At 44.5% G+C, this 17,569-nt stretch overlaps 1 protein-coding gene across 1 annotated transcript; it reads left to right on the top strand.

Annotated features, from left to right (window-relative positions):
- Positions 1 to 2,426: 2,426 nt before the first annotated feature.
- CHST2 (carbohydrate sulfotransferase 2) lies at positions 2,427 to 4,726 on the top strand. Its single transcript, XM_016425248.2, has one exon. It carries the CDS (start codon positions 2,476 to 2,478, stop codon positions 4,102 to 4,104), a length of 1,629 nt encoding a protein of 542 aa, XP_016280734.1. The 5' UTR covers positions 2,427 to 2,475; the 3' UTR covers positions 4,105 to 4,726.
- Positions 4,727 to 17,569: the final 12,843 nt, after the last annotated feature.

Below are 17,569 nucleotides of genomic sequence, written 5' to 3'. Positions count from 1 at the left end.
TCCCCCCATAGTAAAAGACTCTCCAGATTTTTATGAATGGGAAGAAAGTAATCCACGCCCACCCCTTTGCTAATGCGGCCCCCAATTTGACCCAGGAGTTGAAGACTGACATGCGCCAATTAGGAGGAGGATTCGGAAAAGGACTGAAAGCATGGGAGAAGCCTCCCTCTTGAACACTGAAAAGGAGAGCAGGTTTTCCATTCCTGCGGTCATATTTATTATCCGTCCTAATTGCTCACGTTTATTTAATAATAGCTCGTTTCTGCCTCGCCTCTGCTACAGCCGGGCTGTGTGAACTTGGGTAAATCATGTAACCGCTCAGTGCTCTCTGAACGTTGAAGAGGTGACTGAGCAGATAGAGGGAGTTTCCCGGGGGAGTTCCCTAGCCAATGAAATAACAGGTCTCTAGTGCCATCTCCGCTCATCTCTCTACCCCCTGAAGTACCGTATGACGGTGTATTTCCTTTACAAAACCCTGTGAGGTAGGTGGCCAAAAGTATTACTCCCCCACCTTACATTTGAGAGTAGACAAGCACAGTACAGTTCATTGGGTCCCACAGCCAGTAACTCAAGACTTCAGATTGGAAAGCTCCATGTGTGTCCCTTGGCTTAAAAGAGTCAACACTCACTTGTTCCCTGACAGGTCGGTCAGGAGGCCTCAGAGCTGCAGGACTCTGGGCCCGCCTGGACCTGGGGAAACGCAGGAAGTGCCTGGCGTCTGAGATGCAACGCTGGAAGGGACTTTCGAGGGGAATGAATCTGACACAGACAGCCAGGTAAAGCATATGTGTCCGTGGCAGTGGTGGCTGGGGGTTCAGGATCAAACTTTATTATCAATTCTTTCCAGGGCAAAGAAGAGATAAGGGTAGGTGGCACTGTGCCAAGGGCAGTGGATTGAAGAGTCAGAAAACTCTCTGTGTGACCTTGGGCTAGTCTTTAACTTTTTCCTTTCCTTTCTTTAAGGCCTAAGATGTGTCACAGCTCTCACTTTTCTCTGGCAGAGTTCGGATGCCAAGTCCCTTTTTTTCCTGGCAGGCTCTGAAAGGTGGCCGGAGGGCATGACATCTAGTGCCAAACAGAGGAGCGCAGGAGAGAACACTGAGCGAGTAGCAGTAGCGGCTTCCGGAGGCCCCTGGCCCACCAAGCGGGTACGAAAACCTCAAACCACCACCCTAGAACCACCGTTAACAGAGTAGAAAAGCGGCGGGGTGGAGGGGGCGGAGGGAGGTGGGACCCTGGCTGGGTGGGAGGAGGAGGGCATGTGAGGCTAAGAGGAGGAGTTCGGCCCGATTGGCAGCCGCTCCCACCAACCCGCTGCTAGAGGGGAAAAGCGCTGCATAGACTGAGGATAAAGCTTGTTGCAGCCACTCAGGGACCGGGGAGTCGGGTAGCATCCTCCGGTGCTTTGCTTTCGTTCGGCGGCGGGGGCTGCCGTCGTACTGAGACCTCGTTGGTCAAGAGCAGCTAGCACCAGCGGGGGAGGGGAGAGAAAAGAAAGCTCTGTGATCGGTTCCAGGGTCGAGTCTGCATGGGGCCCTCCAGTCAGCCAGGGACTGCAGAGCCGAGGGGGCCGCCGGCGCTGCCCAGTCAGGCATCCTCCTGAGGATGGAAGAGGAAGCTGCTGCTGCCGAGGCACGCTGTCTCCGGTCCTCGGCGCTCGCCGCCGTCGCTTCCTCCAGGAAGATGAGAAGCTTCCAGCCAACAGAGGCGCGGGAGAACCGGAACGACACATTTTTCGGGGGGCTGTGGCCAGTCTAACTGCCACTGCTCAGCTCCGCCACCTCCTTGGTCCCCTGGGGAGCAGAGGGAGTGCGTACTGGAGCTGAGGGAGTCCGGGAAGAGTTGAGGTGTAGCCGTTAGCTGCAGGAGAAGGGGAGCAGGGGACACTTTTCGGAGCGCTGTGCAGGTCGTTGCGGCCCCATTAAAGTTTTCCTCCCCGCGCCTCGGGTAGTCCTGCGCCGATCGGAAACTCTTTCCAGCTTGGGGCTGCCGCGGGCCGGCGTGTCCCTGGGCTGACCTGGAGGAGCGCGCCCGCTTCGCAGGGAAGGAGGGAGACGCGGAGAGAATCCAGCCGGCCATCTGGGCTCGGATCCGGGGCCGGTCCGGGGAAAGCCCACACTTCCAGGTAAGCGAGCGCAAAACAAAGAGGGGGGAGGCCAGGGGCGTGGGCGAGAGTCGGGGCTCCGGGTGGGCGAGGGTCGGGAGAAAGCGGGCGCTGCCCGACTCCCCGGTGCCAACCTCTCCTTCCTCCCTTTGCCCTCTTCCACAGACGCTCTCCGGAGCCGCTGCCATGGGAGATACAGCGCTAGGAGCCCGGGAGCAGCCGCCGCCACCGCCACTGCCTCCAGCCTCCGCGACCCGGAGCCGGGGCTCCGGCCCCAGCCGCAGCCGCAGCCGCAGCCTCCGCAACCGGACCGCGTCGTCTCCGCCCCGGGAAGGGCCTCCGCGGGGCCGCCGGGCTGCACCGCGCCTGGGATGAGCAACAGTTCGGGCCGCGCTCTGCCTCCGGGAGGGAGCCCCTGGCCCGCGGCGGCTGCGCCTCGGCCGCCGCTGCTCCCGCTCCGGCCGCTGCCCCCCGGCGCCCCGACCGCCGCCGGCCTCTCCCTGTTCCCTCCGTGGCCACGGCGCCTGGGCCGGCGCTGGCCCGCCTCGCCGCTCGGCATGAAGGTGTTCCGCAGGAAGGCGCTGGTCCTATGCGCGGGCTATGCGCTGCTGCTCCTGCTGACCATGCTCAACCTCCTGGACTATAAGTGGCACAAGGAGCCACCGCAGCAGTGCCGCGGGGAGCCCCCGGGGCCCGCGCCCCCTCCCGTCCGCCCTCCCGGCTCTCCCGCGCGTCCAGACCTCCGCTCCCTGTACCGCTCGCCGGCTGCCGTCGCCCCGGCGGCTCCGGGCAGTGCGGCCAAGGGCAGCGCGGGGCCCGGTCCTGGGGGAGGCGGCGGTGGCAACAGCAGCGGCCCGGGCGCCCCAGCCAGCGCCGGCCCGGGCCCCCGCAAGCGCCAGCTGGTCTACGTGTTCACCACGTGGCGCTCGGGCTCGTCCTTCTTTGGGGAGCTCTTCAACCAGAACCCCGAGGTGTTCTTTCTCTACGAGCCCGTGTGGCATGTGTGGCAGAAGCTGTACCCCGGCGACGCGGTGTCCCTGCAGGGTGCGGCGCGGGACATGCTCAGCGCCCTCTACCGCTGCGACCTGTCTGTCTTCCAGCTGTACAGCCCCGCGGGCAGCGGGGGGCGCAACCTTACGACATTGGGCATCTTCGGGGCCGCCACTAACAAGGTTGTCTGCTCCTCACCCCTGTGCCCGGCCTACCGCAAGGAAGTGGTGGGGTTGGTGGACGACCGAGTGTGCAAGAAGTGCCCTCCCCAGCGGCTGGCGCGCTTTGAGGAGGAGTGCCGCAAGTACCGCACGCTGGTCATCAAGGGGGTGCGGGTCTTCGACGTGGCCGTGCTGGCTCCGCTGCTGCGGGACCCGGCCCTGGACCTCAAAGTCATTCACCTCGTGCGGGATCCCCGGGCCGTGGCCAGCTCCCGCATCCGCTCCCGCCACGGACTCATTCGGGAGAGCCTGCAGGTGGTGCGCAGCCGGGATCCGCGGGCGCACCGCATGCCCTTCCTCGAGGCGGCGGGTCACAAGCTAGGCGGGAAGAAAGAGGGACTGGGGAGCGGCCCCGCTGACTATCACGCCCTAGGGGCCATGGAGGTCATCTGTAATAGCATGGCCAAGACCCTGCAGACGGCGCTACAGCCCCCGGACTGGCTACGGGGCCACTACTTGGTCGTGCGCTACGAGGACCTTGTGGGGGACCCGGTCAAGACGCTGCGAAGGGTGTACGACTTCGTGGGGCTCCTGGTGAGCCCGGAGATGGAGCAGTTTGCCCTGAACATGACCAGCGGCTCGGGCTCCTCCTCCAAGCCCTTCGTGGTGTCAGCTCGCAACGCCACGCAGGCGGCCAGTGCCTGGAGGGCTGCCCTCACCTTCCAGCAGATCAAGCAGGTGGAGGAGTTCTGCTACCAGCCCATGGCTGTGCTGGGCTACGAGAGGGTCAACAGCCCCGAGGAGGTGAAAGACCTTAGCAAGACTCTGCTCCGGAAACCCCGGCTCTAAGGCTGGGTATGGGAGTGGAGGCAGGACGAGGGGGGAGGGGGGCTTCTCTCCTACCTGGAGAACCGCCCCCACGGGACCTCCCGAGAACCTGGTGGACACGGGAGGATCATGGTGCACAGGCAAAAGAACAGCCCAAGACCCCAATCGGGAAGACTAAGTATTCTCTATATTACATAATATAAATAATTACACTCACACTTGCTATAAATGTTTTGAATCATGGGGTTTCAAGGAACAGCGACAAGGGGTACATCCCAGAAGAGGCAAGACTTGAAAGAGTTGGCAAGTTTCCCCTCCCCTCCCATCTCTTCCTTCCCTTCCATCCCTTCCCATCCCCCCTCACCTCCTTCCGTTCGGAAGTGGGATGTTCAAGTTCTCAGCAACCAAAATCTTGTTTACAAACTTTCTGTGGTGTCTGTGGTCCTGTAAATGAACAGCTTGGATTTTGGAGCGGGGCGGGGTGGGGTAGGGGTAGGGGTCGGGAAATCGAGGAGGGTCCGGAGCCCAGGGGTGAGGCGGAAATCGGGGATGCATAAATCTGAAATGGGCTTTTGTGGAAAAAGCAGAGGTTACATGTGACTATTAATAAAGAAAATAATAAATGATATTCATTTTTTAATAACTGTTTCGGTTGCTTTGGAATTATCTATGATACTTGTCCAGTGCAGCTGCAAACAACACTTGCTTTCCTGGGTACCTGTCCCACGTGGGTAGCCAGATGGAATAAGGCTGGGGAGGGGGGAAGGGGGAGAAGGCAGCATTTGCCTGCCTGACTCTTTCGTGCTCAGAGCTGGGAGTCACTTTCTTATAAATAAATCACACCTTCTGTCAGGCTCCAGTTCCAGCGTTTGTACACAAATTCACTAATAGTACCCACCCCACCCCCAACCCCCTAAAAAAAAAATAGAGCAAATCAGTGGAAAAGTACAGCTCCTTCCTTCCTGGATGTGAATCTAAGAAGGAAAGAACAAATTCCTGTGATTGCCAAAGAACTGCTTTGGACCATCACAGTGTTAAGATTTAATACCTTGAAGGACTTATTTCCCGTCCAGAGCTTGGTTCAGAATTTGATCATTTGCTTTGATGGATGTCAAAGGAAGTAGGTGATTGCAAACCGGAACACAACTGGAGATCAGAGCAAAATCTCAAAGTTGGAGTGTTTGGGAACTACATGCCTGTATATATATTTATATATATTCTGTATCCACGCTGAGCTGAGGGGTCACTGAGGAGCTTGGATCTGGAGTGTGTTTGTTTCTGTTCTTGACAGTCAACATAATGAGGCACTGGGAAGAAAGCAATGAAGTTGGATCTGAAAAACATAAAGTTATTCAGCTTTTCTTTTCCTTCCCATCTAAAGGAGTGTGTGTATGAATTTATCATGCATGGTTTGTTTTGGGGCCGGTGGGATGTGTTACTTTCTTCACATTTATCACCAAAAAAAAAAGTATAAATTTGCCAAGGAAACGGTAGGCCACAGAATGAGGCTTTAGTCTGAGTTTATTCAGTGTTCAGTTTTCATCCTTCCATATTTTAAAATGAAAACATGGGTTAGTCTGTTGGAATTTTAAGGGTTTAGAATTTTACTTGGGGGAAAAAACATTGTATTTTTCCAGTGGTAATAATGTAGCTCTTATTCTAACCCTATTTGGGCTAATATATTCCTGCATAATATCAGGTTATGAAATTTGGGCATGTAATGGAGAAAGCAGACAGATTTGAGATATCTGCTGTTAAATATAGCACAACTTCAATATCTTCCTATCCTGATTTCACTGTAATTTGTTATAAGACCTCTGGAAGATAGCTTGGGTAAATTCTGTTAACTGTTGAGAATTTCTTTTAAGGAAGAGAAAAGATAAAAAGAATAATGTTCTTGTGGAGATATTTATTTTAACACAGGGGTGACTATTAAGTGTATAATTGTAATTATATGTAGAATCTAATTGTTCCATTAAGGGTTTCCAGATTAAAAAAAGCACAAAAAAGGGAGAAAGCGGGTATTTTCTCAGAAAGAATAAGGGGTTTTAAAAGACAGTTGAGAAAAAAAAAACATCTAGAGAGAAAACATTATCATTTCTTAATTTGTCCAACAGCTTATAGCATTATCTTTATTATACTAGATTGCATATAGAATGCTTTGATTCTTAGTTTTCATGAAAAGCAGCATCAGTAAATGCATTTGTGACACTTTTAATTTAAAAACACTTTAAAATTAGATTAGTACATAATAAATAAGATGAATTGATGTTTGATGACTGCAGATGGCATCATTTTAGGAGGGAATCAAGGGAACATCATTAAAGAGCAAATGCTTTTAATAAAAAATACGACTGAGAAGCAATTTTTTTTTTGTTTTGTGTCAGATACAGGGAATCTGACCATACCATTCTATATACTAAATTCATGTTTAATTTTTATTGAAAAAGATTTTTAAAAATCACATTGATTCACAGTTATGACATCTTCACCAGAGTAGTGGCTAAAAGCTTACATTTTATTAAAGTATTATTCTAGCAGTTTTGTATTTTATATCATGGGTACTAAGTAGTCCATAGAAAAGACTGAATCCCTTATTTGCTAAATAACTTTGTAACCTGAATATCAATGGTCATCACACACCTCCAATATTTAAAAAGTTTTTCCTTTTAAAAATATAACTTCAATGTTGTCCCCACTCCTACCCCTTGTTTTATAACAGCTGCCTTCACAGCATTCTCTTGTTTCATATATTTGTAATTTAGAAAGGCAAATTATCTGTCTTGGAGGTCTGTAGGTATTTATGGACTGAGGCAATGGGGACTAGAACAATCTAACAGCTACCTATAACAAAGATTAAGTCAATAATTTCTATTGCATTCAACTCCCCTGGGCTTAGGAAAGGTCCAAGAAATTAATTGTCCTCAACTTATATTCATATAGTGCTTTCAAAGTTAACAAATATTTTACCTCCATTATCTCATTTGATATTCACAGCAATATCCTGGTGATAGTGCTACAGTATTTAAAACCCCATTTTATAGATTAAGCAACTAAATTTAGGAGGTTAAATGACATGCCCCAAATAACTGTCAGGCACAGATTCTGATTCCAGGTCTGGAGTATTCTATCCTTCCAAGGTTCTGCAGTACTAAAGGATTAGCAAATTCTAATAAAAATGTCCTGTCTGTTGCAATTATTCTGAAATGGATCTTTTTAAAACAAGTTTTGCTCATTTTTAAATATTCATTTAAAAATTGAGTTCCAAATTCCTTTCTACTCTTCCCCCACCTATTGTGAAGGTAAGTAATATAATATCAATCATGCATGTGAAGCCATGCAAAACATATTTCTATATTAACCACGTTGCAAAAAAGAAATAATTAAAAAGTAAGAAACAAAGAAAGTGAAAAAATTCTGCTTTCAGAGATGATCAGTTCTCTTTCTGGAGATGGATGACATTTTTTCCTGATGAGTCTTTTGGAATTATCTTGGATCTTTGTATTGTTTAGAGTAGCTAAGACTTTCACAGTTGGTCATCATTACAATATCAATATATGGTGTACAATATTCTCCTAGTTCGGTTCACTTCAATTGCATCAGTTCATAGAAGTCTTGAAGTATTTTGTGAATTTAAAAACCTACTGTAATAATGTGGTTATTATTTGATGGACATGTTCTTTAGGATAAATTATTACTAGTATTTTATAAAAGTGTTATTGATGTAATTTTAAAATTTCATTGCCATTTTTCAAAGACTGTTTGCCTCTGTCTCCTTGCTCGCCTTCCCCCCTCCCCAACCATCTCTTGTTAAAACAAAAGCAAATTTAAGCAAAACAAATTTACACCTTGATCATGTTTGGTGATGTTTGCTATTTTCTTTACTTCTAATCCATGACCCCAGAGAAGCAAAGTTAGCCTCGGTATGCTGAAGTCACAGCTGGTCACTGTCTGGGACAGTCTGAAGTCATTCTCTCTTGTTTTCTTTCACAGTTTTGTGGTAATTGTTTTACTGGTTTTATATATTTTTCTCTATATCAGTTCATACAACTTCTCCCAAATTTCTCTGAATTCTTAAATTTGGCCATTTTTTTTGCAGCAGGATGCCATTCTATTTATCATCATCACCACCACTGTCATTGCTAGCATTTATGTGATATTTTAAGGTTAGCAAAGCACTTTCCAGATATTATATCATTTGATTCTCACAATAACACTATGAAGTAGGTGCTATTAGTATCCCCATCTTACAGATGAGGAAACTGAGAGAGGTTAAACAATTTGCCTTGAGTCACAGAGTTAAGCAAGTGCTGGGACAGGATCTGAATTCAGATCTTTCTGATTCCAAGTCTAACCTGCTATCTGTTGCAAATTTGTTTAGCCATCCCTCAAGTAAGAGACACTCGCTTTTCTTCTAATTCTTTGTAATTACAAAAATACTCTTATGATTATATGTTTTATGTAAATACATGTATCCATACATTTGTCTTGTATGTAGGAGGAGAGAGACAGAGACAAAAACAGAGACAGACAGAGGCAAGGAGAAGGACAGACAGACAGACAGACAGACAGACAGGTTTCTTCATGAACATAGCTCTTCTATAGCTCTTCCATTGTTTGCCATTTAAAAAAATTCATCTTTGTCAAATGTGATAGGTAGGAGGTGAAACACCAACATCGAAACATTTTGATTTCTCTCATTATTAGTTATTTGGAGACATTTTTCATAGTCATTGAGAGTTTGCATTTCTTCATTTGAAAACTGTCTCTTCATATCCTTGAACCATTTGCTTATTGGGAAACACCATTTCTTTTCAGATTTTAAATTCTCCACATTAGAAAGGGAAGTGGATTTGAAATAAGAAGACCTACGTTCAAACTGACTCGATTACTTATTAGTGAGGCTACCTTGAGCAATTCACATAATGTTTTGGGGTCTCAATTTTCCTAACTGCAAAGCAAGGAGGTTGGGTTGGACTAAATTATCAATAAGACCACTTCTAGCTCTAAATCCCATGTCCATACAAAGATACATAATGTCTCATCATCCTTTTTTGAACTGTGATGAAAAGTCAATTATAATTAGAAACAGGTGTCCTGGACTCATTACACTGGGGGCTGAGAAAGATTCTTTTAAACAGGGGTCAAGTATAGTAATCCCTCTACTGGGTACCAGTAATATAAGAATGCAAACTCCAGTGCATGGGGACTTTTGTTTTTTGTTTCTGTGTTTCCAACTCTCAATTTGCTCGATAAATGTTTATGGATGGTTGAATTATTAGCCATATGCCCCAAGATGGGGCAAAGCTAGAATGAAATGTTCAACATACCACAATATTACCAATAGCACATTTTGTGGTGTCAGAATATTGTAAATAAAATAGATGGCCATCAACTGGGAAATTGTGATATGTAAATGCAATGCAATATTACTACAGTAAAGACTAAATTAATATTCAATACTCCAAGATTCTAAATCAATACACTATGCTAAATGAGGAATTCAGAGAAGCAATGGAAGATTTATATGAACTGATGCAGAGTGAAATGAAAACCAGGAAAACAGTATATATAATTTACAGTAATGAAATGGAAATAACTGTAAAAGGAAATGGAAATCTGGGTAGTTTTAATGACCAAGGTTGGCCTCAGAAAAGGTTAGAGAAAATGAAACTCCCTTCATTCTTTGAAGAGATAAAGGAGGTGGGTAAAGAGCATCACATATCCTTTCTGACATAGCTGATGTGTTGATTTGACTAAATTGTATTTCTTCTCTTTCTTTTAAAATCTTTGTATACAGGGATAGCTTTATGGGAGTGCATTTGGAGAAGAGAGTTAGGTTCAGAAATGAACTGATGCAGAAACAAGGCATTAATATATAAAGTGAGAAATAAATAGATGAAACAATTTTTTTGCAAAGGAAATTTTGGAATATCAGATAATTCAAAAAAGGGAACTATTTGTATGAACTGATGTCTCATAAAATAAACAGAACCAAAAGAATAATAGACATAACTAAGAGAATAAAAATGAAAAGATTTATATTACAAAGCTGGGTTTGGAATAATTAAAAAACCAACGATGATCCAGGGAAATAAAGAATGAAACACATTTCTCTTTAGGGGATAAAGGTGGGGTAATGTTATGATGGAATGTTGTATACATTGTCAAATTAGTCATTCCACCTGATATTTTTGCTTAATCATTTTTATTTGCTCAAATAGGAGTGGAGTCTTTTTTTTGGAAATGACTGTAAAGACAAAATGCATCAATAAAATATATTAAAAAAAACAAGGGTAGAGATGTAATCTTCTGGGCAACTTTATGAGTTCCAAGAGTTCTCGTACCTGGATTGAAATTATTACTGTTGCTAACTGTGGGAGGTTGGTCAAATAAATGCTTTTCTGTGAGCCTCAGTTTCCCTATCTGTAAAATTCCCAATGTGAAGAAATTCACATCCCCCACCCCCCAAATTGTTTTCAGGTCTGAAAAGAGACTAAATTTTCCAGAGAGGAAGTTTTGTTTTAAAAGTTTTCTCAAGGGCAACAAACCCAATAAACCGGAAGGTGTACTCACATACAGAACTCTGCCCAAACCCAGTCTACAGAGCTATCCATCTGCCTTTGACATTTGTTTATTGCTTTTGATGATGTGAATGAACTCATCAGTCATGAGAGAGTGAGGCAGTGACCTGGGTTGGAGCCAGACAGAGGGGTGACCACTCCGTAGTGAGCCTGGTGTGTTGTATATACTGAGCAAGGTGAGGGTCTGGGCCACCACATCTCCATTCTGATCCTTGTCAGCCCAGTCCTGAGTTTCTTTTGAGCATGGTAACCACTGCTGCCAAGTGAGCTGCCGTTTCCTGATTAATTGAGGCTGGGAGAGGCCATTAAATTAATGCTCTCTGGGCAAAGAAGTGAAGCACATTTGAAAAAGTCAGTGCCTAGAGATTTCTTCAAATGAATAAAGAAGCAAGAGACAACACTTTTCTATTGCCACCCAGGTAAAGCGAGGCACCATTTTATTAGGTCTGCATCTTCTAGAGTCTCAGGGTGGTGTTTTGTAAGCGTAAAACAAAAAGGTCACAGCCATTCTGCCTTCTGGTGTGGTGCTGCGAGGCATGTGCCAGATCTCAGCTCAAAGATCCTTTTTAGTACATTCTGGGGCCTCATAAGCTGAAACTGCCAATTATAGAAGTGAATGCTACTGTTGTGTGATAGGATGTGGTAATACCAGTGATGATCATAGAACAGGTTCAAAACAACAAATGCAGTTTTAGGGATGACCTGCCATTTGTGACTAGGGAGGGAGCAGGGGACATCTTCAGGGGTAAGGGGCTGATCAACTCATCCCCTGTACTATCAGCCATCAAGAACCAAATCTGTCAAAAGTCAGAGCTAAGGAAAATGTATTAAAAATCCCTCCCCCCTCCCCCAGGGGGCAGCTAGGTGGTTCTGTGGATTGAGAGCTAGATCTAGAGATAAAAAGTCCTGGGTTCAAATCTGACTTCAGATACTTCCTAGCTGTGTGACCTTGGGCAAGTCACTTGACCCCCATTGCCTAAACATTACCACTCTTCTGCCTTGGAACCAATATACAGTATTGATTCTAAGATGGAAGGTGAGGGTTTAATAATTCCTTTTTCTTTTCCAAGACTATTGACTTCTATTCTTTACAGTCAGGCACACTATTTGGCTACAAGGTTTTGGTACAAGTGTTTAATAATTAAGCTCACGGCACTTGACTTTTATTACATCTTATGTAATTCTGCACTCTCTTAATCATATTCTGCTAGAGAAATTGTTAAATTCTGCATAACAACTTAAGCTAGCAAAATGGGAAATGTTATGAGCTGATTTTATATTTTTGCTGGGAATAGGAGGTATTGTATATAAATGTAAGGTGTTTATGGAGTGTAAGAGACTGTGTCCACATGTTTAGGGACAGAATCGGGACACAATGGATTACACAACGTTTTTGGCTGAGCTGATTGGCTGGGACCACATATCTAATACTTCCCAGGTATCACTTCACCAGGGCAGCAACCAAAATTGCCAACTAGTTGTGCTATATGGAAAGAGTAACTTTGCCCAATAGCTACAGTCAGAGAACTAGTTGTCCCATAATAGTTTGGGCAGTAACTACCTCTCTATGCAAATGAAGTTAAATTAAATTGCAAATGATCAAACACTCATTTTGTGTCAAGCACAGGGGCACAAAGGCTCAGATAAAATAGTCTCTCACCTTAAGAAGTTTATATTCAATGGACAGGTTAAAAATAATCCATGCTGTCCCACTGTGATTAAAAAAAAGTTGCTGGGAAGGGAGAGGGAATTGCTTTCCATTCAATATAACTGCAGCATAAATTATATTAGGGTTTGAGTGGTTAGTGATGAAGGCAACATCAGCAATCATCTGGTCTAATAGTTTCATTTTAGAGATGAGGAAACAGGTCCAGAGATTCTAACTGATGTGTGCAAGATCGCACAGGTGAACTGGAGTCAAGAGACACTTGAGGTTGGTTCCTGCCTCCTACCCTTAATACCTGTGTAACCACTGCCAAATCATTTAACCTTTTAGGACTTTCGAGACACTCTCATCTGAAGTGTCTACCAAGTAGGATTGTGTCAGGATCAAAAAAATACACATAAAGTGCTCCATCATCCTTCCATACGCTGAAATGTTAGCCATTTTATTGCCGCATTCTTCTCATCTTTTTCAATGTCATTAACATCAACAATTACAATCCATTAAGCATATCTTTTTCAATGGAGTTCAGACAGAAACAGTGTGGGACAAGTAATTACCTTGCTGTTATTGTCTAATGTTTAAAGTCTTCTAGACCGTTTCAAAAATGAATAAAAGTGACCTTATTTTTGTAATTGAATGAAAGTATTAAGATGTAATCTCATCTCCTGTAAGCTCACCGAAAGCATATTCAGGACAACTTCAATAGCAGACAGGATGACAGGAATGATACATATTTTTAATCTTCTTCCCACACGGTCTTATTTCTTCTTAGCTTTCTATAACTTGAAAACTTTTCATTCCATGTAAGCTGGATTTTATGAGTATTTGGCGTGATGACATCTATGGGAAAGCATTATTCTTAAATGTTCATAGATCATTGTTATATCTGGTCAATTGTGTGGAACAGCTTTGTCTGTGACAGTGATTTGGTTCCAAAACATTGTCATTGTTGCGGAATTCTCAAAGACATTTTGAGGTCCGTATTTATAGAAGAGCGATTTGTTGTCTGAGACTTTATAAAAGCGAGTGAACTTCTGATGAGCAATTCTGGTCACTCGGCCATGTTTTCGGGGGTATTTGGCATGTACTAAATTTTGTAATCTCCAAGAATAGCTTGTACGTTTCTTTTCCTAGCATCAGTGTGCCAGGCTGGTGAAGAGGGCTTTAGTCCATATTCATGCGTCCTGCTCTTTCTTCTTGGATTCTGTACTCCTGTGGTACACTTGGGAAGTTGTTGAGGGCTGCAGCCCTGATTATTAACGATATTGCTCTGTCATTGAGTAGGGCTCATCACCCAGTCTCACTTGTTCTGACCTTTGTGTGAATCCAGGCTTTCCCAGCTCTTCCACTTACTCATGACTTTCCCTTTAGTTTCCTCCCCAGAGAGAAATGGTTTTCCTTTCAATCTAGCTGAAGTCAATGAAAGGAGAAATGACCACTCACAACCAAACTCTCAAAACCAGCTCTATGAAGTTTTGAAAACTTAGGAAGATCTGGATATTTTTTTTCTTAACAGTTACCTTTTGTTTAGCTTCAGGTTCCAGGAAGAATTGCCCTGGTGACTCTCTCTCTGTCTCTCTCCCTCCTTCTCTCTCTGTCTCTTTCACTATTTCTGTCTGTCTGTCTCTCTCTCTCTTTGACTCAATGTCTCTCTTTCTCTGCCTCTGTCCAGCTCCCCTAACTTATTGTTGCTTCCCCTGGGGGTCAATGCTTGCTCTGCTTTCTCTCTCATCGCCTCTGAGTTCCCTGGGTGCTGAGTTTCCTGGGTGCTGCTGATCGTTATGTTGACAGTTTTGTTTTTCTCCTGATTTGGGCTGTGCCTCCTCTTTAAGCACTTAATAGATTTTTGTTGATGACACAACTGCAGTGAGCCTCTTGCCTACTTCCCCGTCAGAGCTGTGATGTTAAAGCTTCCTTTCCCTAAGTATAGGATGTATATTCATCAGTCACCATGTGGCCGTAGGTCATTATAGGGTTGACAGTTCCAAAGATTCTTGTGGAGTGTTTACTGGATGGTTTCTGTGAACCAGTGAAAACTGTCTTCATTGTTCTGGGACATCCACAGGAGGCACAATGGAAAGAGCACTGGATCTGCAGTTAGGAAGATCTGAGTTCAAATCTATTCATCCTGTGTACCTCAGTTTCCTCATTTGGAAAATGAGCTGGAGAAGGAAATGGCAAATCACTCAAGTATCTTTGAAAAGCCAAGAAAACTCCAAATGAGGTCATAATGAATCAGACACGACTGAACAACAACAAAAAAACAAATAAGTCTGGGCTCTGTGAGAATAACCTTTCTGTAATTTCTGGTGGTTCTGACCTGATCCTGAATTAACATCATAAACACCTCCATTTCTATAAACAAATCCCCATGACTCAGTCATTTGCTCAATGCTTCTTTGTCAGCATATTGTGGATCGATCTCCTATAGTGGTTGCCCATGGAGGACTATTTGATTCTCATCTTGAATCACCACCACCACCACCATCATCACCATGGGCATCATCACTTGGCATCCCTGGGGTTTAAACTCGTGTCCCTGGACTCCACATTTTGTGGTTTGCTCCAAATTAAAGCTAGTTAATTTTGAGGCAAATGACTCGTTATTAATAGCCCAGTCAATGCTGAGTCATCACTAGGTACAAGAATCAAGAGTTTGCATCCTATTGTGATTCCTGGCTGTTGGAGTCCCTGTATCAGGGATCGCTTTAACAAAGTCAGGCAAAGCTTGATTTTCTTGATCAAGGTCAAGTGGGGAGTCACTTTCTGTTCCATCCTGGCAGAGGTGCGCAGAGTGTGAGACGTCCTATGTGGGCCAACTCATAGAACCAGAGAGCCTCTTTTCATTCCTGCTGCTGGGGCTCTGGTCCAACACTGTCTGTGATGTCATTGCCTCTTTGTTAGAGCTGCCTTGGGGGAGTCTGGCTCTCCCTGGGGAAAGTGGAAGAGAGAAAGAACACTACATATTTGGAAAACGAAAATGTCAAATGCCAGAGAAGCTTAAGCCATAAGGGTCCTGGATCAGATGGGAGATGTGCGCATCTGGCATGGCTGGGTCACCAACTCAAGCATCCCTCTTCTTATTACAGACACAGGACGGCCCATTGGGCTGAGGGGGAAAGGCCATACCAGCATGTTGAACAAGTAGCCCTAGCAAAAGGATCACAAGGCAAGAGGCATATTTTCAAAAGTGAATTTGTAATTAGGATTGTTACATTCAGCAATTTTTCCATGTGTCACATAGGAGTGCAAGGGGAAAAAAGCAAGAGACATTCACATGGAATAAAGCCCAGAAAGCAGCTCTTCTGAAGGACTCATGTGCCCTTTTCCCTATTAATGTTTAAAAAGGGAAATCCTGTTAGAGGAACAGAAACAAATAGCTAATAGTCTGGAACTAGAAGAGCTGGGTAAAGAAGCTCCAGGTGAATTACACATTCAAACAAAAAAGGATGAAATCTTAAGGGGACTAATGAGAAAATTCATAGATAATGATGGCCTTCATAATACCTCCTGTTTATAGAGCATTTGAAGGTTTCTCAAGTGCTTTCCCCACAGCAACCCTGGGAGGTAGGTGCAATTTATGGAAAAGTATGTGGATGAATTCTTGACATGAATAAAAGGGATTGCTAGAGCAGCAAATCTTCCCCTTTGCTTTCAGGCTAGAAACCATTTGGAGAAGCAGGATGTATGTTTAAAAAAGAGAGGATTTCAAGAAAAAAGAACCTTGGTTCAAATCCCAGTTCTGCCATGTGACCTTGAGTCTGCCATTTTCTTTTTTTTCCCCCTTTCCCTTCTTTATCTATGCAATGAGGTCCTGAATTCTAGAAGAGCACTAAGGTTCCTTCTCACTCAGGATTCTAAATCCCAATCCAAGGCTCCAGTTTTCAAGGCGAAAACTTGACACTTGAGTTTGATTCCTGCCTCCAAACTTAATACCCATGTAACCACTGCCAACTCATCTAACCTTTTGAGACAATGTCCTCTTGTCTGAAGTGTCTACCAAGTAGTATTGTGTGAGCATCACTCAGCTTCTCTAGGGCTTAGATAGCCTCACTAGATAATTAGCCATAAGATCATATTGAGATGATCTAGTCCAACCTTTTCTTCTTACAGATTAGGAAAATGAAGCTTAGGCAGTCAAATGCTTGCCCTGGACCACACAGCATGGCAGTGACAGATCCAGGACCAGCACCAGCACCAGTTATTCTGGGGTCCCATCCCTTTTCCAACAAAACTACGTTCTTTTGGTTTTGATCTCTGATTTCATCAGAATTCATTTCAACAGACAGGGCAATTTGTCTCTCATGTATAATCTGATATAAAGGATTTATAATCTTAGGTTTTTAAGATTTATAATCTTACATGAAAAATTATAATCTTTGTAAATTTATATTCCTTCAGCTAGAATTAGTAATCTCTAGGGAGAGTTGGGTTCAAAGTAAGAGGAGCATGACATGACACCAAAGGGTATGTGATCTACTAGAAGATGACAAGATGGATTGCGTCCCATCCTCCCCAAAAAAGCCATATTTTAGGTCTTAATCACAGGTCTTGTTCCCAACCCAAGCAGACCTACCCTTTCCCATCACATTCCAGTTGCCTCCCACATCACCCTTTCCCATCTTTGGTGCCTTGTGCTCGTCCATCAAGGCAGAAATAATCTAACGTCCTCAGCAGTAGTTGCTGGATGTCCATGAAAATCTACTTCTGAACTCCAACATTCCACCAGGAAAAAAAAGACTAGAGATCATTGTTTTAGGGCATTGAGAGGTTATTTGAGATTACCCATGTAAAGAGTTTTACAAACCTTTAAGTGTTATATAAATGTTATCTATTATTATCATTATAAGTGACTTATCACGCTATTATCATCCCAAGTGACTTGTCATCCAGCTAGTGCGTGTCAGAGGCAGGACTTGGACTGAGGCCAGGTGAGATCCCCCAGCTTGCTCTCTGTTCTGTCCTGCTGTCTTTCAAACAATCTTTTCATAACATCAGGGAAAAGTAGAATGTATAGCTTTGTGAAAGAGGAAAGAAAAGGAAACTGCTTTTTCCTTGCGGGTTGCGGGCACTCTAAGTTTATGTTTTGGTTCAGGACTATTATTTTACTATGTGTATTTGGTGCTGCTGCCTGCAGAACATATGCGGTTGCTGGCCCAGAACCTAGCATTTGAGTTTACAGTCAATCGCTTCACTGTTTACCTTTCCATTCTTGTCTTCAGATTTCCCAGGGAAC

Source organism: Monodelphis domestica, chromosome 8 (assembly GCF_027887165.1).
Source record: "Monodelphis domestica isolate mMonDom1 chromosome 8, mMonDom1.pri, whole genome shotgun sequence".
NCBI lineage: Eukaryota > Metazoa > Chordata > Mammalia > Didelphimorphia > Didelphidae > Monodelphis > Monodelphis domestica.
The sequence above is the reverse complement of the archived record's forward strand: the minus strand, read 5'-3'. Positions and strand labels throughout refer to the sequence as shown.

Coding starts and splice junctions, on each gene's coding strand:
- CHST2 (XM_016425248.2), top strand. CDS start 2,476: ATGAGCAACAGTTCGGGCCGCGCTCTGCCTCCGGGAGGGAGCCCCTGG.